The 24,793-nt window shown below is 38.5% G+C and overlaps 2 protein-coding genes across 6 annotated transcripts in view; one reads left to right on the forward strand and one right to left on the reverse strand.

Moving 5' to 3' along the window:
• Window positions 1-3,813, reverse strand: part of LOC126810644 (ankyrin repeat domain-containing protein 17) — a 47,245-nt gene extending 43,432 nt beyond the window's left edge. For all 3 annotated transcript variants that reach the window (XM_056099148.1, XM_056099147.1, XM_056099146.1), the window contains exon 1: window positions 3,509-3,813. In XM_056099148.1, coding sequence (XP_055955123.1) covers window positions 3,509-3,682 — 174 coding nt within the window. In that variant the 5' untranslated portion in view covers window positions 3,683-3,813. The remainder of the gene's footprint in view (window positions 1-3,508) is intronic.
• Window positions 3,814-10,278: 6,465 nt separating this feature from the next.
• On the forward strand, window positions 10,279-22,452 carry LOC126809761 (UDP-GlcNAc:betaGal beta-1,3-N-acetylglucosaminyltransferase-like protein 1). 3 transcript variants are annotated; one of them, XM_050534519.2, is made up of 12 exons: window positions 10,279-10,399; window positions 11,382-11,498; window positions 12,948-13,044; window positions 13,606-13,670; window positions 15,266-15,331; window positions 15,961-16,056; window positions 16,869-16,964; window positions 17,774-17,898; window positions 18,819-18,954; window positions 19,889-19,957; window positions 20,860-20,934; window positions 21,776-22,452. In XM_050534519.2, exons 1-12 carry the CDS (start codon window positions 10,388-10,390, stop codon window positions 21,854-21,856), a joined length of 1,035 nt encoding a protein of 344 aa, XP_050390476.1. In that variant the 5' UTR covers window positions 10,279-10,387; the 3' UTR covers window positions 21,857-22,452. The 3 variants fall into 3 exon arrangements, with proteins under 3 accessions (XP_050390476.1, XP_050390478.1, XP_050390479.1); XM_050534521.2 differs by lacking the exons at window positions 10,279-10,399; window positions 11,382-11,498 and having other exon boundaries at window positions 12,969-13,044; window positions 13,606-13,644; XM_050534522.2 differs by lacking the exons at window positions 10,279-10,399; window positions 11,382-11,498; window positions 12,948-13,044; window positions 13,606-13,670 and having other exon boundaries at window positions 14,574-15,331.
• Window positions 22,453-24,793: the final 2,341 nt, after the last annotated feature.

Below are 24,793 nucleotides of genomic sequence, written 5' to 3' on the forward strand. Positions count from 1 at the left end.
AAATATTCTTTAAAAAAAAAAAGCAATGGAATTTGGTATCTTGTCAACATAACATTTCTTTTCCTTCATTTCCAGGTTAGCAAGGATTTTATTCTAAAGCAGTAAAGGTAATGTATGTAATATTGAAGTAAATTTTACCAGGACATTGTCAAATTCAAATCCAACTTTCAGGTCCATCCTGCTGTCTATTCTACACTTTCCTGACAAGTCTCTTTCAGCCCATTCTGGGATTCGAACTAAGGAAATAAAATGAGGTTCAACTGGTCTGGTCAACTGGTCTGTGGTCAACTGGTCTGGTCAATTGGTCTGGTCAACTGGTCTGTGTTGTATTATGTAGTGTTTGTTCTATGTTATGTTGAGATTGTGTTGTATCTATGTACAGTTTTTTCTATATTATGTTGAGATTGTACTTTTTGTTCTTCATCATGTTGAGATTGTGTTGTATCTATGTACAGTTTGTTCTATATTATGTTCAGATTGTACTTTTTGTTCTTCATCATGTTGAGATTGTGTTGTATCTATGTACTCTTTGTTCTATTTTATGTTGAGATTGTGTTGTATCTATGTACAGTTTGTTCTATATTATAGACTTCAAGATCCTATGTTTGACGTACCAGTGTCAACAGGGTACAGACAGCACCCTCGTATCTTTCAGACCTACTAACTGTATACCAGTCAACTCACACTTTGAGATCCCAGTATCAAAACATTTTGTGCATTCCATCTTCAAAATTAAAACAGTTCGGAGATGGAAGCTTTAGTACTACTGCACCAAAACTGTGGAACAATTTACCTGAAAATGTTTGTGACAGCAAAACTCTTAAAAATTTCGAATTCCAATTAAAAACTCACTTGTTCAAACAATCTTATGTTGACTGAATTGACATGCATATTGCTCTTAAAAGTGCTTTGAGCATGCTTATGGATGGATTTGGCATTAAAGAAATGGACGTTTAGGCTATATTAAAATGTTCAGACTGACTGTGTTGTATCAATTCAATTTTTTGTTACATGTGTAATTAGAGAGAGAGAGAGAGAGAGATTTAACGCCACTCAACACAAACTGGGTCATTTCAGGACTAACATATGGTTCAATTTTATTTCAATAATTTGCTTAACCATAGAGGTTTTTAGCAGTGAGAGGAAACCGACGGACCAGGAGAAAACCCATGAGGTTGGACAGGCGACCCTACTCCTTGTCACGTACAACCAGGGAATGTAATTAGATAAGACAATGACCCACTCCACATGACTGCTACATGTATTTACTGGTTAAAATGGTTGTATTTTTATTTCAACAAGGACATGCTATTTTATTGTACTTTAAAAGTATTGAGGAAAAGACTAAAAACTGACAGATAAGATGCATGTAGGCTACATGTATATATTGCCCTAGTGATGTACATCTAATTACACTTTGTCTACTGCATGGTTTGTTCTGTCCTTGTTTCCTTCACCAGTTATATACATGTATCTACTCTAGAAATGTGATGGACAAGGAGTAGGGTCGCATGTCCAACCTCGTAGGTTTTCTCCGGATCTTCCCACTGCAAAAGACCCCTATGCGCAAGCGAATTATTGAAATAAAATTGAACCATGTGTTAGTCCCGAAAAGTCCTAGTTTGTGTCGAGTAGACCTTAAACCCCATTTCTCTCTCTCTCTCTCTAGAAATGTGTTATGTGTCTCTACTGTATGGTTTGTTCTGTATTTGTTTTGTTGTACAGTTATCAAACATTGTCTTTTGCAGTTGTATATTTCCATGCTAAAATGTTGCATTGTTAAAATATCAGTATGCTTACAGCATGTCCATTGGTTATCTTAATAACCTGTTTAAGTTGGAATTCTGAAGTGAAATGAAATGGGGTTTAACATCCTACTGTTCTGCTGAGTCCTATACCGGGCTAATGAAGATGAACATACATCATATAGTGTGCTATGAGGAAAAGTTTGCCCAGGCAGCGACACTATGGCCTACTCTTATATCGAATTCAAACTGCCAAGAGATCTTTTACGTGAAAGCCAATGTATACACAGGTCCTCGGTTTTTCGTCTCATCCGATGTTGTTGTTTTTGTTGATTAATATGTAAGAACAAAGTCATTTACATTGACTCATTGATATAAAATATCTTCGGCTAATCCTGTTCCTTATATATACAATCCCTGTCTAATAGATATACGGTACATGTAAATGTATATTTACATGTATAAAACAAGTAACTCAGTGATTCTCATCCAATGTGAGAACTTCCCATGAGTGCCGCAAAATTTTGAACGGCACGGTAAGAAAATGTGAAAAAAAAACCCATGTGATCCCAACTGAGTATCGTATTCACTGTTGTCTACTGATAATTTCATAGCTGTGTTTTTCTTTATGTAGTTTGAGTCATTCTATATGTCCACGACTAGTCTCTGTCTACAGTTGTATGCTGTGTGACTTACCATGTTTTTATTTTGCAAAAATCAAATATATTTAGCCAGGTGTGCTGCTATTTTTTCTTGTGTTCCAAGGTGTGCCTTTGGCAGAAAAAAGGTTGAGAACCACTGAATTAACGAATCAGTGATTATAATAACAAGCCAAAATCATAAAACATATCCAAGCTACACATCACATTTAATTTAACCTGATTAATACTCTATCAATTTGTAAGTTTTCTTATCAATCTTACACAACCAAACCATCAATCACCCAAATAACATTGACGGGTACTCAAAAATTCCACAAGAAAAATCTGCAAGGATGACAAATAGATTGTGTGCAAGAATTGGTTTAAACCAAAAAACTTATGTTCTAATATAGATTCTAATTTTCCTACCATCTCAGTAACAATCTACTAAAAATCAGATAAATTCACATAGGATTGTGAATAACAACATGCTGCACTAAATCTTTGTTTTAATTCCATTCAACTCCACATGCAAATCATCTCATTTTTAGAAACTAAAAGGAATAAAATATGGAAAATGTTGCATGCATGCTGTCTTTGTCTGTTCCAACTCAAAGTTCTTGTTGTGAATGATGACTCAGAATAAATTATAGGTATTCTCTTTTTAACTTAATTGATTTTCTCATTTACATATTCAATTATGCAAATTCACATCACAATAAACCTCCATGGAGTCTTTGACTTTAGAATTAATTTTATGTAACCTAAGGCCATTATGAACTTTGACCTTTCAGCTTTCCTGTTGATATGATTTATTCATGACATCATTAGAGAAAAAAACTGGTTATTAACCCAAGATTTATTTTAATCAAACATCAAACTAAAGTCAACATGCCTTTTAAACCCCAAATCAGACACCAACGTCCACATATCTCCTTTCATTTACACAGAGGAGCAGTAACCTTATTAATCTTGCTGGTCATGACAAACGTGGTTGTGAAACCGTCTCGGAAAAACTACACACTTTGATCAAAAGATGAATAACTGTCATCACACCACTCCTATCTAAAAATAAATGCACGAAATAAACACAGCAATCAAGATTTAATCACAAATTTATACCTCCGATGGCTCGTCTTCCTCACTCGAGGTTTCTGCCACAAAAACTGAGGAGGGATCATTAATCTCTCCTGGACCTGGGTTTTCTAAAGATGGTGTCTGGCTATTTTCGTCTATTTCCACTCGTCTAACATCTTGTATTTCGTTTGCTTTAGTCTGAGCAACATTCTGCATCATTTTGCTTTTCTAAGACTTGTAAATAAAGTGAGTGTCTTGTTATTATGTACATACAGATGGCGATATACTTAAAATTCGATCATGCTATTCACCTTACTATAGCCGCCATTATTGCATTTCTAAACTACCCCGGATGACTTTTCTGCGCAGACGCGAACACTTGGGCAGATGAGTAAATTTTATGGATAAATACGGGAAATTCGGTCAAATTTATTCATAATTTTCATCGTGGAAAAAAATCATTATATAGAATACAGTTTAGGGAGTTTATTAGTTTCGTTTGTTTGTCTAGTCCACAAAAGACGCATCCTCCTGATCAACAATGTGGGGCTGAAATTAATTATGAAGCGTATTTTATGAATGCGGTTAAAGGGAAATAACTCCATTACCGAAACATATTGAACGCACCTGTTCCGAAAAATGACAAAGAGTGGGTGCGGTGCGGCTAAAGTTCATATGAAAATTAAAGGCAATAAAGTATGAGAACGGAAATATTTCTTATCACATCTTCTCCAAAATGGCCACAAGATTTATATTTTATTGCATTTATTTTTATTATTCGAAAATATGTAAAAGCCATAAACTTATAAACAGCTAATTTTGTTAATTAAATCCTTTCATAGAATATAGCCAAATTTTCGGCAATTGATTCGAACAAATTGTTTAGCTTTTATATCTTCTGCAATCTGTGGCCCCTGATTTGTGTTGGGTCTAATTTTATAGGGGTTTTATTATGTTTTAATTTCACTGGACGTTATCCAGTTAATTCCCCTTTATTATCCGGTCATCAAACAATCTGTTCTAAGGGTTGATTGGTCGGATCATGGACCATGTGAAATATACGGCCTATGACCATAATACAAATAATCCTCTTGAGTAGAGGGGTGATATAGGCTATGCCTGTTCCCTGATCCCTTTTCGTACATTTAAAATAAAATATTGTTTACAAAATTCTCTGTTTTATTGAATATCATAACAAAAAAAAAATGTTTGAATTTTTTTTTCGAAGCAATATTCCCCCACCCCCACCGACCCAGCACGTGTCTTATAAATGTTCATCGGTCCATATTGCTTCAATTTTTGAATTTTATTTAAAAACAAGAGAACCTGCTCTTGTTTTTTCATCAAGATTGAAGAAAAAAACAACTTAAAAGCTGTTTGGTTCGGTAAAATTAAAATTATTTGTAAACTGTATTTGTTATAATACGGAAACAACATTTCTTCATTTTTATTATAGTAAAAAGAGAGAGAGAGAAATGGGGTTTAACGTCCACTCGACACAAACTAGGTCATTTCGGGACTAACATATGGTTTAACTTTATTTCAACAATTCGCTTGCGCGTAGGGGTCTTTAGCAGTGGGAGGAAACCGGAGGACCCGGAGAAAAAATTAAAATTATTTGTAAACTGTATTTGTTATAATACGGAAACAACATTTCTTCATTTTTATTATAGTAAAAAGAGAGAGAGAGAGAAATGGGGTTTAACGTCCACTCGACACAAACTAGGTCATTTCGGGACTAACATATGGTTTAACTTTATTTCAACAATTCGCTTGCGCGTGGGGTCTTTAGCAGTGGGAGGAAACCGGAGGACCCGGAGAAAACCCACGAGGTTGGACAGGCGACCCTACTCCTTGTCACGTACAACCGGGGATTCGAAACCACGCCAGTCGACTCAATGACAGACTTTATGATACAGCGCGCGCACGCTAACCATTCAGCCATCCAACCCCCCATAGTAAAAAGAAGAAGAGGATAGTTTTCGAACACTTATTTATAACACCAGTCGTCCTTGAGAAAACGGTAGCAATGTATACATACCATGCATTTAAGGATGCATCTGCCTCGTCTGGTTTCTTCACGTTTTAAGGTTGGTGGTTCAGTGAGTAAGACGTTGGTTTGCTAACCTGGAGGTTCCATCTTAGGTCCAACCTCGTGGGTTTTCTCCGGGTCCTCCCGTCTCCTCTCTGATAAAGACCAATACTCCCAAGCGAATTATTGAAATAAAATTGAACCATATGTTAGTCCCGAAATGACCTAGTTTGTGTCGAGTGGACGTTAAATCTCATTTCTCTCTAGTGAAAAAAAGCGAGGTCACGTGTTCACGTTGGTGTGCACGTAAAAGTATCAATTAAGGTTGGATGTTTAGAATAAGAATAGACCGAGCGCCACTGCCCAGGCCGGAAAAGGGCAGTGTCTAGTCATTCGGATAGGACGTAAAACCTAGGTCCCGTGTACACGTTGACAGTTGAAATTTGATGAAGAGTAGTGAGAAACGCGTAATAAGGATACATTATCGTCATATTTAATAATGAAATGAAATGAAACGAAATGGGGTTTAACGTCCTACTGTTCTGCTCCGCTATGAGGGAAGTTTTGCCCGGGCAGCGGCACTATCGCCTACTCTTATTTCGTATTCCAACTGCCAAGGGATCTTTTACGTGCATTCCAATGTATACACGGGACCTCGGTTTTTCGACTCATCCGAAGGACTAGACAGCTGTCCTTGTCAGGCCCTCCATCACTGACAAGGGGGAACCACGCCGGAAAATCTGGATGAACTTTCTCGGCCAATGCAGGGATCGAACACCCGACCTCCAGGCTAGCGAGTCAGCGTCTTACCCACTTAGCCACGTGATCCCCGTCATATTTAATAGAGATGGGGTCTAACGTCTTACTTTTCTGCACGTACCAGGATATGCAGTGTGCTATAAGGGACATCGAACACTGTAATAATAAGTACACTGTATAGTATTTTCCCGGTTTAAATAAAGCCGGATGGTACAGAAAAGTAGGACGTTAAATCCCGTTGCTTCATTCATTCATTCAGAAGTATATTGTCATTATATTCCAGGGTGGGTTGGATGTCCGAATGGTTAGCGTTTTCGCGCTGCCGCTGTATCATAAGGTCTGTCATTGAATCAACTGGCGTGGTTTTACGTGACAAGGGGTATGGTCGCCTGTCCAACCTCGTGGGGTTTCTCCGGGTCCTCCGGATTCCTCGCACTGCTAAAGACCCCTATGTGCAAGCGAATTATTGAAATAAAATTGAACCATTTGTTAGTCCCAAAATGACCTAGTTTGTGTCGTTTGGACGTTAAGCCCCATTTCTCTCTCTGTCATTTTATTTCACCACCAACCTAACAATTTGTCCAAACAGACCATACGAGTCAAATGTGGATAAATTTCAACAATAGATGTCTGTGTCCCGTACAAATAAACCAATTATAGTCTTCACTTCGTACCGTACATTACCTATAATAAGGTCAAAGGTCACCGTGTATTTAGGATATGCGGTATAATGAGTTATGTGAACGGTAAACCAGGTGTGAAATACCACACGCTGTTGTGTAATTTAACAGGTGTGTTTAATTAAAGGTAACAAGATGGTGGAGATAGAAAGAAATAGGGTTTAACGACCGACCATTACTTATGAAACATATAGGTGAAATAGCTATATATAACGTCCGCTTCCACCTAAGTGAAACGAAATGAAATGGATGAACTTTCTCGGCCAATGCAGGGTCGTGGTGAACCATGATTTTGCATCCGGGCCCTCCAAAAACAATATTCATATGTGTGTGCGGGGGAGGGGGTTCTGTGACAGTCCCTCCTAGTGCCACCGGGTAATTTTGGGCTGTGTCGAATTGTAGCATATCCCACTCACGGTATATGTTTGATACTAGTTAAGCATTATGATTATAATGTTAAAAACCGCATTTTTGCCATTTGAGCGGGGGCGCAAAAACTCAAGAGGGCGAAAAAACTCAAAACCATGACGCAAATCACGCGGCTACAATGCGGTTTTCAACATTGTAATCATAATGCTTAACCAGTGTCAAACATATACCGTGGGTCAGATATGCTACAAATCGTCCGGCGGCACTGGGAGCCATAGGCGTACGAGGTGGGGGGATGGGGGGGCGGCTGCCCCCCCATTTTGGACACCAAATGCTGGGAAAATTTGGGCACACAATTGTATTTTGTAAAAGTTGTATAAAAAAGATATTGTGTTCTTGAATGTGTCCAATTTAACAGCGAATTTATTATTATTATGTAACATACTAAGAACCTAACTACATTTTTTGGGCACCAACCACCACCGCCCCCCCCCCCCAGTCAAAACTTTCCCCGTACGCCTATGCTGGGAGCCCCCCCCCCTTTCCGCACACATATATAAATATTTGTTTTGGGGGCCCGGGCAGGATCTTGTTCCTCATGCAAAATCATGGGTCACCACGCCCCTGTCGTATACCCCATTTAGGGGATCACGTGGCTAAGTGGGTAAGACGCTGGCTCGCTAGCCTGAAGGTCGGGTGTTCGATCCCTGCATTGGCCGAGAAAGTTCATCAAGATTTTCCGGCGTGGTTCCCCCTTGTCAGTGATGCAGGACGGAGGGCCTGACAAGGACAGCTGTCTAGTCCTTTGAATGATACGAAAAACCGAGGTCCCGTGTATACATTGGAATGCACGTAAAAGATCCCTTGGCAGTTGGAATTCGATATAAGAGTAGGCGATAGTGCCGCTGCCCGGCGAAAATTTCCCTCATAGCACACTGTATGGCGTATGCCCGTCTTCATTAGCCCAGCATAGGAGCAGAACAGTAGGACGTTAAACCCCATTTCGTTTCATTTCATTTCGTATAGGGACTACCTGATTTCATTATCCCGGTTGATCCAGAAGAAGTAGGACATTTTAGCTTTTATTACTTTCGAATATAAAGAAGACATACGCGATAACTATTACACAATACATACTTCTCAGGCAGCATGCAGGCCTAATTATAACAAAAAACAAATTCAATACAGATTCAAACAAAATATTTAATACTTTTATTAATCGACAGTTGAATAAAATTATTTTAGGATCAAAAGATCTACAGACACGGTATTTTACTTTCAGTATGGCATTGTATACGTTTATTTTAAATTACGTTATAATCTTTTCAGAACTCATAATACGGGCCTAGTATTGCGGATGGGACCAAAACCCGGGGTGTCGTGAACCGGGGGCGCTCAGTGTTATAGCCAGTATTTTGTTGACATTAATATTGCGGGTTGGATTGTAGGTGATGGTGGCCTAGATTTAGACCCCCGACCCCCACGCCCTCTATTCACAGCCTCTAGATTCGCAAATGATTAAACCCATTTCATGAATTCATTCACCGTAATCTTTTCAGAACTTCATACGGGTCTCTCTAAATGTCTTTATCCAGGACTATATGAATTAAGTGCATATTTCTGTGGCTTATGGAAAAGGCAGATGAGCCCGAAATGTAACACAATGTTGTCTAATTTCCTTGAAGATAAAAAGAATTCCACTTAAATAGTATACTTATGAATCGGTTTAATTAACTCAATTGCCGTCATCTTGCTCATTATTATATAATCACGTGATTTAATCAAATCATCTTTGTCACTGGTTAATTAGGAAAATAAACATTAGACTATCATGTCCAGTCGGTTTTTAACACTTTCTTAACAGTTATATATCAGCATTATGTGGGACATTATTTTAGCACAAGATTGGTCTCATTTGAAAAATAAACCAAATCATTTTATAAAGATCTCTTCTTCATGTAAAGTCCAAGCCACTATCATGTATTGATAACTTTGGTTTATATTTTGTACACACGTTCTTAATGTAGGCCTATATATCATCAAATTTTTATGTATTTTTCATCCCTGATATTATGTCATAATGTGTATGTACATGCTGTATGAACAGGGTGTTTTATGTTATAAAAATATCGATCTATCTTTTGGACACCACAACGTACCGTGATGTAGACGGAAGGTCTGACAAGGATAGTGTCTAATTGCTCGGATAGGACGGAAAACAGAGGTCTCGTGTACTCGGATTGGCGTGCACGTAAAAGAACACTGACAGTTGGAATTCGATATGTCAGGGCAAATATTCCCCCTTAGCACACTGTATGATATGTCCGTCTTCATTAGCCCAGTCGGAGCAGAAAAAAATAGGAAATGAAATGAAATGAAATGAAATGGGGTTTAACGTCCTACTGTTCTGCTCCTATACTGGGTTAATGAAGACGGGCATACGCCATACAGTGTGCTATGAGGGAAATTTTGCCCGGGCAGCGGCACCATCGCCTACTCTTATATCGAATTCCAACTGCCAAGGGATTTTTTACGTGCATTCCAATGTATACACGGGACCTCGGTTTTTCGTTTCATCCGAAGGACTAGACAGCTGTCCTTGTCAGGCCCTCTGTTCTGCACCACTGACAAGGGGAAACCACGTCGGAAAATCTGGATGAACTTTCTCGGCTAATGCAGGGATCGAACATCCGAAAAAAAAAAATAGGACGTTAAACCTCATTTCATTTCATTATTAATTATTTAATGTAACCAGAGAAGAATTCTTTTGTTTTTGGCTTGGATAAAAAGGACTTGTTTTTAAAATTTTGACAAAGGGAGAAAATAAATCCCCGTTTTCATTGTTGTCTCCTGGATCTGGGATACTGAGTCAACGGCGTTTAATGTAAAGTTGCGACCACGTGGCTTTTTGTGACGATGATGAAATCCAGCTATTAATAGATTTTATCACATGACCAGTCTAGACAGAGTTAAGGTTCTTTAAAGAAGGGGAGATAATTTATTTTTACACGTCAGTTTTGTAAAGTTTTGTTTGTTTATCACGTTTCAAAGGCAAATAATAACACTTTGAGAATCTCGAAACGTATGTTTGAAGTTGTAAGTCTGATTTTGATACCTAAGCCTATCTTGATAAACAAAGAAATTAGGGACTACACAAGCCAGTAAACTGCTCGCACATCGGCATAATAAATAAATAATTAATTTAAAAAAATAAGCAAACCTATTATTACTGATTACAGCCCCCTTGATAATTTGATTACATACCAATATCCCAGCTAGTACCACCTTGATTACATCAAATACCCCAGTTAGTATCCACCTTGATTACATCAGTGTCCAAGATGGCAAGAAATCCCCCCACCCTCCCTTGATTAAATCAATATCCCAGCTACTGTATCCACCTTGATTCCACATCAATATCCCAGTTATTAACACCTTGATTACATCAATATCCCAGTTATATCCCAGTTAGTATACACCTTGATTACACATCAATGTTAGTATCCACCTTGATTACAGTGCCCTAGGCACCCCGCCCTCGATTACAGTAACGCCTTAGTTAGGCTATAATCCCTGCCCAGTCTTTGATTACGACTAACATTTAAAAATAGGAAAAAAAAAATGGTTTTAATTTATTACAGAGTATAATTATACCGATATATAATGGAGAAAAATGGTTTTTATTTTTATATAGGAGCCATGATGGCTAAGTGGGTATGACACTGGCTCACTAGCCTAGAGGTCGTGTGTTTGATCCCTGCATTGGCCGAAGAAGTTCATCGGGATTTTCCAACGGGGTTTCCCCTTCTCAGTGGTGCAGGACGGAGGGCCTGGCAAGGACAGCTGTCTAGTCTTTTGGATGGAACAAAAAACTGAGGCCCTTTGTTTCCATTGATGTGCACGTTAAAGATCCCTTGGCAGTTGGAATTCGATATAAGAGTAGGCCATGAGTGCTGTTGCCAGGGGCAAATTACCCACATTGCACACTGTATGTTGTATGCCCGTCTTCATTAGCCTAGTCGGAGCAGATCAGATGTTCAACCCCATTTCATTTCATTTCCTTTTTTTATTTTTATAGAGTATAATTATACCAGTGTATAATGGAGAAAAATGGCTGGACAAATGTCTACAGTCTCTTTTTATCCAGTCTTACAATAAACCAATGGAGTTGTCACTCTACAATGATGGAAGCACTGTAAGTGATCAGTTTTTAATTTTATATTGAATCACAATCCACGACAGGTAGATGGCAGAATTAATTTTTATTCATCAAAATTTACCTCATATAGCACACAGTATGGCATATGCCTGTCTTCATTAGCTGCTGCTCAGTTTGGAGAAGAACAGTAGGACGTTAAACCCCATTTTATTTTATTTCATTTCATTTTATGATCGTGGGGTTAGGTGGGGTTGGTTGGTCTCTTGATGTGTGGTCTGACATGTATTCATTTAGATAATAAGGTTCTCATAAACAGTGATTGAAAATTGACTAAATTCTTAACTTAAGTCTGATAATGGTTTGTGAACTTAGGGCCAGATCCGCAAATTTCCTCCCACTTTTAAAGATCACCTGTTAGTCCTGTAATTACCCAATCTGATTAGAATACAGATCTATATTTTGTTTCATTTCTTTATACTTTCGAAGGCCTCTACTACATGGGGGATCACGTGGTTAAGTTGGTAAGATGCTGGCTCGCTAGCCTGGAGGTCAGGCCCCGAGTTCACAAAGCATTCTCAGACTTAAGTTAAGAATTTACTCAAAAATGTTTGCCTTATTCTAACTAAAATATAGCTCTTTATAAAACTATTGTTGTCTTAATGTATCAAACACCTCAAAAAGAAACTATGTGCAAAGTTTTGTGTTTTTGGATCAAAGATATTTCTCGTAAACAGTGATTGAAAGTTGAGTAAATTCTTAACTTAAGTCTGAGAATGCTTTGTGAACTCGGGGCCTGGTGTTCGATCCCTGCATTGGCCGAGAAAGTTCATTCAGATTTTCCGGCGTGGTTTCCCCTTGTCAGTGATGCAGGATGGAGGGCCTGACAAGGACAGCTGTCTAGTCGTTCAGATGGGATGAAAAACCGAGGTCCCGTCACACATTGGTGTGCACGTAAAAGATCCCTTGGCAGTTGGAATTCGATATAAGAGTAGGCCGTAGAGCCGCTGTCCGGGCAAAATTTCCCTCATAGCACACTGTATGGCGTATCCCCGTCTTCATTAGCCCAGGTGCAGAACAGTAGGACGTTAAACCCCATTTCATTTCATTTCGCCTCTACTACATGAAGATCTGATCTGTTGTAGTAAAAGGTCATGTCAAAGATCGTACGAAAGGCTTTTCACTCTATGATGTCAGACATAGATTAATCAATCATTGTTGACATTTCTAGTGGTATACCCACAGTTCTATGCATTGCACGCCAAGAAGTCGCTGTAACAGATGGTTTCATTAGCTAATCCCTCACGCCATTCAGAACGCAGGTTATATAACAACTCTTCCAGATTCTAGTGTAGTAAAGACAAGTAAAACGATATTTTGAAGTATAAAAAAACGAAATGAAATAGGATCTGTGTTTTAACCAGATAGGTAATTACCTAGTTTGTGACGAGTAAACGTTAAATCTCCATTTCTCTCTTTTATGTTCAGGATACCACCATGACTATTTTAGATGACTGGCGTGTAAGACTGGAAGGAAGAGATATACATGTTATTGTGTCTGGACACACAGGACAACCAAGAGGAGGTATGTGAAATTTTACAGTAAGGCAGCATCCATTCCTGGATCAACAGGACACAATTCCTGGATCAACAGGACACAATTCCTAGATAAACAGGACACGATTCCTGGATAAACAGGCAGCATCCATTCCTGGATAAACAGGACACAATTCCTGGATAAATAGGAAGCATCCTTTCCTGGATAAACAGGACACAATTCCTGGATAAACAAGACACAATTCTATCATTTGACACAATATCTCAATAAAAGGTATGACTGCACCTCTTGCTGTGGGGGGATGGTGGTCGGGGGGGATCCTATGTTCGATCCCTGGGTTGACCGAGATAGTTCATCTGGATTTTCCGTCGTGGTACTGAAACACTGCCTGATAAGGTCACGAGGTGATCTTAGTTTGGCTTTTCAATCGACAATTCCAACCTCATGGGTATTCTCTGCGGTTCTCCACTTTCCTCCTCCTGTTAATGAACCAAACGCATAAGTGAATTATTAAAATGAAATTGAACCATATGTTAGTCCCGAAATGATTCTCTCTCTCATTAAATGATTATAAAACTTTATTTCTAGTTGGATTTGCCAAGAATACAGCTGTTCGACAGAGTAGTGGTAAATATCTGTGTTTTCTTGATGCCGTAAGTTTTACTGTTCAGTCTTATATATCCTGTCACATTAACTAGTCTTGATCAGTCCAGGTCTCTCAATCCAGTTGTAATTGTATTGATCGGGCCAGGACTCTCACCTTGACTTAATAGTGAGAGAGAGAGATATGGGGTTTAATGTCCGGACAGCGGCACTACAGCCTACTCTATATCCAATTCCAACTTTTCGTGCACGCCAATGTGTACACGGGGACCTCGTTGTTTTTTGGTCCCTTCCGAACGACTAGACAACTGTTTATTTGTTCATTTCATTTCATTTTTATACGCCCACATCGAAATGTGGACGTATATTGCCGTCGCCCCCGTCCGTCCATCGTCCTCAATTTCTTGTGAACGCTCTAACGCCAAAAGTTATCATCCAGTTGTTTTAAAATTGATATATGTTGTGTACATTAGTTACATGAAGAAGCCTATTTAATTTTAATAATTTCCGTTTAATACGTCTAGAGTTCAGGCCCTTATTTCACTTTGTTAAACCTTGTGAACGCTCTAATGCCAAAAGTTAACATCCAATTTTTGTGAAATTTATATGCAGTATTTAAATTAGGGAAACGAAGAAGCCTATTGAATTTCAGCAATTTCCGTTTATTACTTCTAGAGTTATGTCCCTTGTTTCACTTTGTTTAACCTTGTGAACACTCTAACCCCAAAAGTTATCATCTTATCTTTCTGAAATTTATATGAATTATTTAAATTAGTGAAAGGAAGAAGCCTATTGAATTTCAGCAATTTCTGTTTATTACGTCTAGAGTTCTGGCCCTTGTTTCACTTTATTCAATGTTGTGAAATTTATATGCATGATTTAAATGAGTGAAACGAAGAAGCCTATTTAATTTCAATAATATCTGTTCATTACGTCTAGAGTTACGTCTGCGCTGTATCATATGGGGTTGTATGTGACAAGAAGTAGGGTCGCCTGTCCAACCTCGTGGGTTTTCTCCGGGTCCTCCGTTTTCCTCCGACTGCTAAAGACCCCTACGCGCAAGCGAATTATTGAAATAAAATTGTTAGTCCCGAAATTACCTAGTTTGTGTCGAGTGGACGTTAAACCACATTTCTCTCTCTCTCTCTCTCTAGAGTTATTGGCCTTGTTTCACTTTGTTCAACCTTGTTAATGCTCGATTGATGAAAGTTATCATCTGATATGTATGAAATTTATATGCATCATTTAAATTTGTGAAACAGAGGACTATTGAATTTCAGCAATTTCTGTCAATAATTTCTAGAGTTATGGCGGTTGTGAACCTTGTGAGCGTTTGAATGACAAAAGTGATCATGTGATCTGTATGAAATTTATATGCATTATTTAAATTAGTAAAGCTAAAAAGCCTGTCAAATTTCAACAATTTTTGTAGATTATTTCCGGAGTTGAGACCCTTGTTTCAGTTTGTAGAACCTTGTGAACCCTCAAATGGCAAAAATTATAATCTGATCTGTATGGAACTGTCTTGTAAAGGCCTCCAATTACCTACAAAGGAATAAATATGTGACAACCCTTGTCGACCACTCGGACGATTTAGCTGTTGTAGGCGTATGTTTCGTTGCCTGGCAACCTATCTTTTTTTCAGGATGATGAGATGAGTGAGAGAAGAATAGATAAACAACTGGAAGCCGCTAAATCATCATCTAATGCTGTAAGATTTATAATATAAATATAACAAAAGATTTATATTAAAAAATATAACAAAAGATTTAAATCATCTTCTAAAACTGTAAGATTTATAACTAAAACATCATCTAAAGCTAAGATTTATAATAAAATTATAACTAAATCATCATCTGTAGGAGCTGTAGGACTTATAATAAAAATATAACTAAAACATCATCTGTAGGAGCTGTAGGACTTATAATAAAAATATAACTAAAACATCATCTAAAACTAAGATTTATAATAAAAAATACAACTAAATCATCAACTCAGGCTGTAAGATTTACCTATGGGCTTGGTGGGCTGAAGATCATGGCGTGTATATGTTTGAAACTGTCAGATACAGAGTCTTAAATATCTGTCATCAACCTCGGCTTTGTTCAGTTGTGTTTAAAAAACAAGTGCACCATCTACATTATCTTAACTCAACAAACCATTTGATTGGCTAATCCCTCATATCATCCAGAATGCAGGTTATATAACAACTCTTCCAGATCCTAGTGTAGTAAAGACAAGTAAAACAAAATTTTGAACTATAAAAAACAAAACGAAATAGGATCATGTGTTTTAATCAGATTGAGCGTAACATTCAATATAATTGATTCTTTCTTGTAGTTGATTGGTTGTAAGTTTCATCGTGTACCTGAAGATTCTACGATCAGATTTACCAAATGGGCCAATAATTTAACACCACATCAACTGTATACACAGGTTACTCTTCTTTATAATCTTATAAAATATATTACGTCAAACAAATGAAATGAAATGGGGTTTAACGTCCTACTGCTCATATACTGGGCTAATGAAGATGGACATACGCCATACAGTGTGCTATGAGTAAAATTTTGCCCGGGCAGTGACACTATGGCCTACTCTTATATCAAATTCCTACTGCCAAGGGATCTTTTACATACATGCCAATGTATACACGGGACCTCGATTTTTTGTCCCATCCAAACGACTAGACAGCTGTCTTTGTCAGGAGCTCTGTTCTGCACCACTGACAAGGGGGTATGCGAAACAGGAAGGGTGGGGGGGTTGGATGGCCGAATGTTTAGTGCATGCACGTTGTATCATAAGGTCTGTCATTGAGTCAACTGACATGGTTTTGATTCCCTGGTTGTACGTGCGTATTGTATCGTTGAATCAACTGGCGTGGTTTCGATTCCCCGGTTGCACGTGACAAGGAGCAGGGTAGACAGTCCAACCTCATGGGTTTTCTCCGGGTCCTCCGGTTTCCTCCCACTACTAAAGAGCCCTACGTGCAAGCGAATTATTGAAATAAAGGTCTGTCATTGAGTCAACTGGCATGGTTTCAATTCCTTGGTTGTAAGTGACAAGGAGTAGGGAGGGTCGCCTGTTCAGCCTTGTGGGTTTTCTCTGGGTCCTCTGGTTTCCTCCAACTGCTAAAATTGAACCATATGTTAGTCCGAAAATGACTTAGCTTGTGTTAAACCCCATTTCTCTCTCTCTCTCAAATTTTAAACTCAAATGATCAACTGAAATATTTGGATCATCTACAGATGTATACATCACATGGTCCAACGGTTGTCATGCCAACATGGTTTTGTAAACGAGGTGTGTTTGATCGTGTTGGAGGGTTTGATGAAGGAGGAAAGGTAAGGAACATGGTATCGGGTTGGGTGGTTGAATGGTCTAACAACCATTGACTGTAGCAACTTGATGAAGAATAGGCAAAAACAAAAAACTCTGCTGCCTGGGCATTATTCTCCTCCCTAGCATTGCAAATGTAACCATAGAAACACCCAAAATAACCATATGTTAATTTTAAAATGACCAAAGCATTATTTTTATGAGGTATTAAACCCCATTTCAGACTCCAATATACACAGGGGGTTGGATGGCCGATTGGTTAGCGTGTGCATGATGTATCACTGTCTAGTCATACGGATTGAACGGAAAACCAAGGTCCCATGTACACATTGGCGTGCACATAAAAGATTCCTTGACAGTTGGAATACGATGTAATAGTAGGCCGTAGTGCCGCTGTCCGGGCAAAATTTCCCTCATAGCACACTGTATGGCGTATGCTCGTCTTCATTAGCCCAATTCGGAGCAGAACAGTACTGTGGTAAACCCCATTTCATTTCATTTCATAACGTCTCTCATTGAATCAACTGGCGTGGTTTCGATTCCCCGGTTGTATGTGACAATGAGAAGGGTCGTCTGTCCAACCTCGTAGGTTTTCTCACTGCTAAAGACCCCTACGAGCAAGTGAATTATTGAAATAAAATTAAACCATATGTTAGTCCCGAAATGACCTAGTCTGTGTCGAGTGGACGTTAAACCCCATTTCTCTCTCTCTCTCCTATTTTTATAACAATGACCAAGAGCCTGGTTTTGTGAAGCAGCTCGCATATGTACTGAAAGGATGTTAGAATTAAAATTATATTTTAACTATTTGTAGGGTGTACCGGAAGATTTGATATTTTTTTATCGTCATGTAGAAATGGGCGGTGAAGTTTATCGTGTGGATGATGATTTGATGTTGTACAGATATCATCCAGATGCAGCAACATTCTCAATAAAACAGTAAGTCACAACATTTTCAATAAAACAGTATGTCACAACATTCTCAATAAAACAGTAAGTCACAACATTTTCAATAGAACAGTATGTCACAACATTCTCAATAAAACAGTAAGTCACAACATTCTCAATAAAACAGTAAGTCACAACATTTTCAATAAAACAGTAAGTCACAACATTTTCAATAAAACAGTAAGTCACAACATTCTCAATAGAACAGTATGTCACAACATTCTCAATAAAACAGTATGTCACAACATTTTCAGTAGAACAATATGTCACAACATTCTCAAAAAAACCAATAGGTCACAACATTCTCAATAGTGAATAAAACAGTTAGTTAGCAAATCCGCACATCCAACGCCCTTAACCCAATAAGCCCATATTTAACAAGCAAGCTTAGAATGTCAAACACGCCCATGTTGGACAAGCAAGGGTAGACGACCCAATTTGCCCATGTTGCCCAAGCTGGGCATAGAAATTGATTTTATTTGTGTAGAATTTTGAACAAATCATCTCCCTTAACCCAATACATGTATTCCCATGTTTCCGATGCATAATTATTAACTCTAAGCACTGACCTTTGCTGTTAGAACAGTTTGGCTTAACGTCCTAATGTCCATACTCTGTGCCACATCAGTACCTTGAAATTTGTTTTATCCTGGTAATTGATACCATCAGTGTTGGGATTTCAAAATTTTTCTTGTTGGACATTTTAACCGAAATAAAGGGACATAACTCTTATCGTTATTTGAGCAGGCGGTTTCAGACCACACACAAAAATCATGTGTCAACAAAATAGTCAAATTCAGAGTAATAAAAGATGGGTGCACCTCGTTATTTTCCAAATTTAATTCCCGTGTGATATTCAAATTTATGTCAGTAATATTCCGACTTACCTTCATATTCTTGTCTTATTTTAGGGAAACAATTTGGAAGATAAGAATTGATTTCCTAGAAAAACAAATTCTAAGTCATTGGCCAGAATTCACTATCTGGAATGCTGGAAAACAAGGGAGGCGATTCTTCCGATCTCTGACGGACATCAACCAAAAAAAGGTAAACATAATGTTCTTTTAAAACTTCAGTATGGCAGACGGACAATAATCATTTTCTTTAATTACTTTTTTTTCTAAACCCAGCCAGAAGTTCACAAAGCATTCTCAGACTTAAGAATTTACTTAAAATTATTCGCCTTATTTTATCTAAAAGATAGCCCTTTATAAAACGTTTGTCGTTTTAATGTATCAAATACAACTATGGAAAACTATGTGCAAAGTTTTGTGTTTCTGGATCAAAGATATTTCTCATAAGCAGTGATTGGAAGTTGAGTAAATTCTTACCTTAAATCTTAGAATGCTTTGTGAACTTAGGGCCTGGTCTAATGAAGACAGGCATACACCATGGAAATTTCTGCCTACACTAAAGCAAATTTCAACTGCCAACAATCTGATTAAAACACCGATCCTATTTCGTTTCGTTTTTTTTATAGTTCAAAATTTCGTTTTACTTGTCTGTACTACACTAGGATCTAAAAGAGTTGTTATATAACCCGCAATCTGGGTGATGTGAGGGATTAGCCAATGAGGCGGTCGGTTGCAGAAGCGAGGTTTTGCATGCTATGCACCGAACTGTGGGTATCCTACTAGAAACATCGATGGTGATTGGTTGATAAAATGTCTGACATCATAGGGTTAAAAGCCGCTCGTATGACCCCTGCCAAGGGCTCTTTTTTGTGTGCATCAATGTATTCATGGGACCTCGGTTGTGTTCTCATCCAAACGATTAAAACAGAATAGTCCTTCGTATGTTACGGAAGACCACAGGTATCTTGACTGTTGGAATTCCATGAACAGTCTGGGAAACGCCACTGTCCAGGCACACTGTATGGTGTATCTCGATCATAAGCTCAGTTTGTGCCGAAAAGTAGGACGTTAAACCCCATTTTAGTTGTTTGAATCCCAAGAGGCTTTGTAATAATTTTATTTTTAAGGTTTGTGCTTTTTGTGATGTTGATGAGAAAAAGATCAAGAAGGCTGTTTATATTTATGAATACTCAAAGGTGAGCAGTTTCAATCAACTTCACGATACTAGGATTGGCCAGATGTCTCCTCCCTTCCATGAGATACATGGGACAGGTACCACCCTCCTTCCATGAGATACATAGGACTGGGACAGATGTCTCCCCCCTTCCATAAGATACATGGGACAGGTACCATCCGCCTTCCATGAGATACATGGGACAGGCACCACCCTCCTTCCATGAGATACATAGGACTGGGACAGATGTCTCCCCCCTTCCATAAGATACATGGGACAGGTACCATCCGCTTTCCATGCGATACTTGGGACAGGGACCACCTCCCTTCCATGAGATACATAGGACTGGGACAGATGTCTCCCTCCTTCCATGAGATACATAGGACTGGGACAGATGTCTCCCCACTTCCATAAGATACATGGGACAGGTACCATCCGCCTTCCATGAGATACATAGGACTGGGACAGATTCAAACCCACCTCCCCATGAGATACATGGGACTGGGACAGATGTCATCTCTCTTCCTTGATATACATAGGACTGGGACAGATGTCTTCTCCCTTCCATGAGATACATTGAACAGATGTCTTCTCCCTTCCATGAGATACATGGAACAGATGTCTCCTCCCTTCCATGAGATACATAGGACATATACTACCTCCCTTCCATGAGATACATGGGACAGGTACCACCCTCCTTTTATGTGATACATGGGACAAGGACCACCTCCCTTCCATGAGATACATAAGAATGGGACAGATGTCTCCTCTCTTCCTAGAGATACATAGGACTGGGACAGATCCCATACCCTTCCATGGGATACATTGGACAGTTACCACCTTCCATCCATCAGATGCCTCACCACCCATGCTGTTTCTCTATTTGTAACAGTGAATGTCATCAGTTGTTGTTTTTACTTACAGGAGAAATACAAGCCAAGGATTCCAATCATACATTACAGTCAAGCTAAACCACCTATTGTAATCTGTATCAAACTAGTAAGTCAGGTTAAACCACCTATTGTAATCTGTATCAAACTAGTAAGTCGGGCTAAACCACCTATTGTAATCTGTATCAAACTAGTAAGTCAGGTTAAACCACCTATTGTAATCTGTATCAAACTAGTAAGTCGGGCTAAACCACCTATTGTAATCTGTATCAAACTAGTAAGTCAGGTTAAACCACCTATTGTAATCTGTATCAAACTAGTAAGTCGGGCTAAACCACCTATTGTAATCTGTATCAAACTAGTAAGTCAGGTTAAACCACCTATTGTAATCTGTATCAAACTAGTAAGTCAGGTTAAACCACCTATTGTAATCTGTATCAAACTAGTAAGTCGGGCTAAACCACCTATTGTAATCTGTATCAAACTAGTAAGTCAGGTTAAACCACCTATTGTAATCTGTATCAAACTAGTAAGTCAGGTTAAACCACCTATTGTAATCTGTATCAAACTAGTAAGTCAGGTTAAACCACCTATTGTAATCTGTATCAAACTAGTAAGTCAGGTTAAACCACCTATTGTAATCTGTATCCCAGTGTTGGCTGAGAAAGTTCCCCAGGATTCTCCGGCTTGGTTTCCCCTTGTCAGTGGTGCAGGATGGACGGCCTGGCCTAGAACTGTCTAAGTGTTTGGATGGGACAAAAATCCAAGGTCCTCTTTACACATTGGATTGCAAAATGTAAATGAACCATTAACTGTTGGAAGTTGATGAAGCTTAGACTCAAACAATGCTGTCCGGGCAAAATTTATGCACACAACATGGAGTACATCTGGGTTCATTAGCCTGGTTGTATTCAGTTACATAATTTTAAATATTGTTTCTGTATTGATAGGATTTGACGTCTGGTGTATTTGAGGAAAATCTGAGAAGTTTGAATCTTGAGGAGGGAAAAGATTTCATCCATTTCAACTGATGACAGACTGGCTGGTATCAAGAGTGAATCCAAGTCAATCCCTGTATATCCTGCCGGCAATTCTAAGATGGAGCCGACCCCGTGTAGGATGAGATTTATGTGGCCTGGGCAGTGACTCTATTAGGGGTAGCCCGACTTTTGTAGCAAGCTTGTAAAAACCCTCTGACCAGTAGAATGTTTACAAGGTTTTGTATGTAGGCTACAAAAAAGTTTGAATTCAGTAAACTGACCGATATTATGGAAGAAAATGGTGGCCTGACAACGGTAACATCGATAGGCACTGGATGTCCCATGCTAACAACTAGTCTTGGACCCCTGCAAGCGTCAACCATGACAAGGGAATCAGTCTTAAAAAATGACGAAGGCTTCGTCCAAGGTCCTACAAGATTTTGATTTGAGTGTCCAAACTATTACAACTGGAGATAATTTAATATAGAACAGTAGCGGTTCCCCCATAAAAATAAAGATACTTTTTCTGATTCACAACTCAACTTACAAATCTCAAAGGTTCATTGATGGAATTATTGATTGAAGATGAAGGCCTGCTGATCTACTGGTTCAGTTATTATAGTAAATTCTAATAAAACACTGAATTTAACTTGTGTGAATATTTTTAGTACAATTGATCCAATGTAGGTTGGGAGGGGGGTGTTTAAGTTGTCTAATGCATATACTTCTGATCATATGGTCTGCCATTAGGGGGATCACATTGGCCGAGAAAGTACATTCAGATTTTCCGGCGTGGTTTCCCCTTGTCAGTGATGCAGGATGGAGGGTCTGACAACGACAGCTGTCTAGTCATTCAGATGGGATGAAAAACCGAGGTCTCGTGTACACATTGCCTTGGCAGTTGGAATTTGATATAAGAGTAGACAGTAGCGCTGGGGCAAAATTTCCCTCATAGCACACTGTATGGCGTATGCCCGTCTTCATTATCCCAGTTTAGGAGCAGAACAGTAGGGCGTTAAACTCCATTTCATTTCACTTGTCTGCCATTAAATTAAGTTGAGTGGTTTAGATCCCAAGCTTGTCTGTGCGATTGAGTAGGGTCGCCTGCCCAATATCACGGTAGGCCCAGGGATTTTTTCAGTAACAAATTATGTTAATGATTTTGGGGACCCATTTCAACAATTATTCCACTCTGAAACTTAAATTGGATTTAACGTCCTACTCCGACTGGGCTAATATACACGCCATTCTGTGTGCTACCATTGAGGCATACAAAGGTGTAGGATGATCAATACGGAGTCTTGTTCAAATTGGGACAAATTACAAAATAATACTGGGATCCATGTTGGACTTTTGTCCATGTAACAGAGAAATGAAGTTTAACGTCCACTTGACACATACTAGGTCATTTCGGGACTAACATGGTTCAATGGGGGGAAACCGGAGGATCCTGAGAAAAACCACAAGCTTGGACAGGTGAACTCACTGCTTGTCACGTTCAACCATGGAATCAAAACCACGCCAGTTGACTCAATGACAGAACTTATGATAGTGCACGTGTTAACTATTTCGACCATCCACCCCCCCACAAATCACGTTATGAACAAGGATTGTACGTCAACCTCCAATAATTCACTTTTTACCATACATAATATGGAAAATGATAGAATGGAGATTAACATGCCACAAGAGAGAGAGAGAAATGGGGTTTAACGTCCACTCGACACAAACTAGGTCATTTCGGGACTAACATATCGTTTAATTTTATTTCAATAATTCGCTTGCGCGTAGGGGTCTTTAGCAGTGGGAGGAAACTGGAGGACCCGGAGAAAACCCACATCAATAACATCGGCGGCGGCGACCAATTGGGGGGAAAGGAAAACAAAAATACTTAAAAATGGTAGTGATCCCCATCGTAATTTACTCGGAAACGAGCCGGTTGGTGTCTTGGTTGATTGTCGGTCAGTCTGCCCAACGAAGGGCCGGGCGTCGCACTTCCAAGTGGTTTGGATTTTAGCGCAATACAAGACTCATTATTATTATTATTATATAAAAACAATAAGTTTGATGAGGATTTGAAAAGCTCATTTTATTGATAGAACTTGATTCATGTACAGTATGCAGGTAAATTTAACCATTTACAGTATTTAGGTATATTTAACAGTTATTAACTGTATATCTACCTTTACTGGATATTGTCCAGGTAAAAATAGAACAGGTACATCTACCTTTACAGATATTTATTAACTCAAATAGAATAGGTAATATTTATCTAATTCTACTGATATTATCCAGTTGAACATACATGTAGAACAGATAAATATATAATATCTACCTTTGCACATATTATCCAGGTAAGAATAGAGCCGGTGTATCTACCTTTTACATATTTCAAGGTAACCAGAACAGGTAAATAGATCTACCTTTGTGCATATTATCCAAATAAAAATAGAACAGGTATATCTATCTTTACACATATTGTCAAGGTAACCAGAACAGGTAAATATATCTACCTTTGCGCACATTATCTAGGTAAAAATAGAACAGGTATATCTATCTTTACAGATATTGTCAAGGTAACCAGAACAGGTAAATATATCTACCTTTGCGCACATTATCCAGATAAAAACAGAACAGGTATATCGATCTACCTTTACAAATGTACATTGTATAATTATTTATGATTTTTGTTCTTAACTGAACAACTTCTGTATTACTATCTACAAGTTTTCCTCAAGACTTTTAATGTTCCAAAACCCATCTGGAGATATACAAATGATTATACATGTATTATGTAAATGAAATGGGGGTATAATGTTGTCCTACCGTTCAGCAACGACTGGATTAATAGAGGATATAATTCCTTGTTACATATTATAAACCTCTTTATCAACAAGATTTTTAATGTTCAACTTCAAAGATGTACGTTATACAATATATTATAACCCTGCATCCAGACATTAAGATCATTTGAAGATATAATTCTTT

This window comes from Patella vulgata, chromosome 2 (genome assembly GCF_932274485.2).
Source record: "Patella vulgata chromosome 2, xgPatVulg1.2, whole genome shotgun sequence".
Classification (NCBI taxonomy): Eukaryota; Metazoa; Mollusca; class Gastropoda; family Patellidae; genus Patella; species Patella vulgata.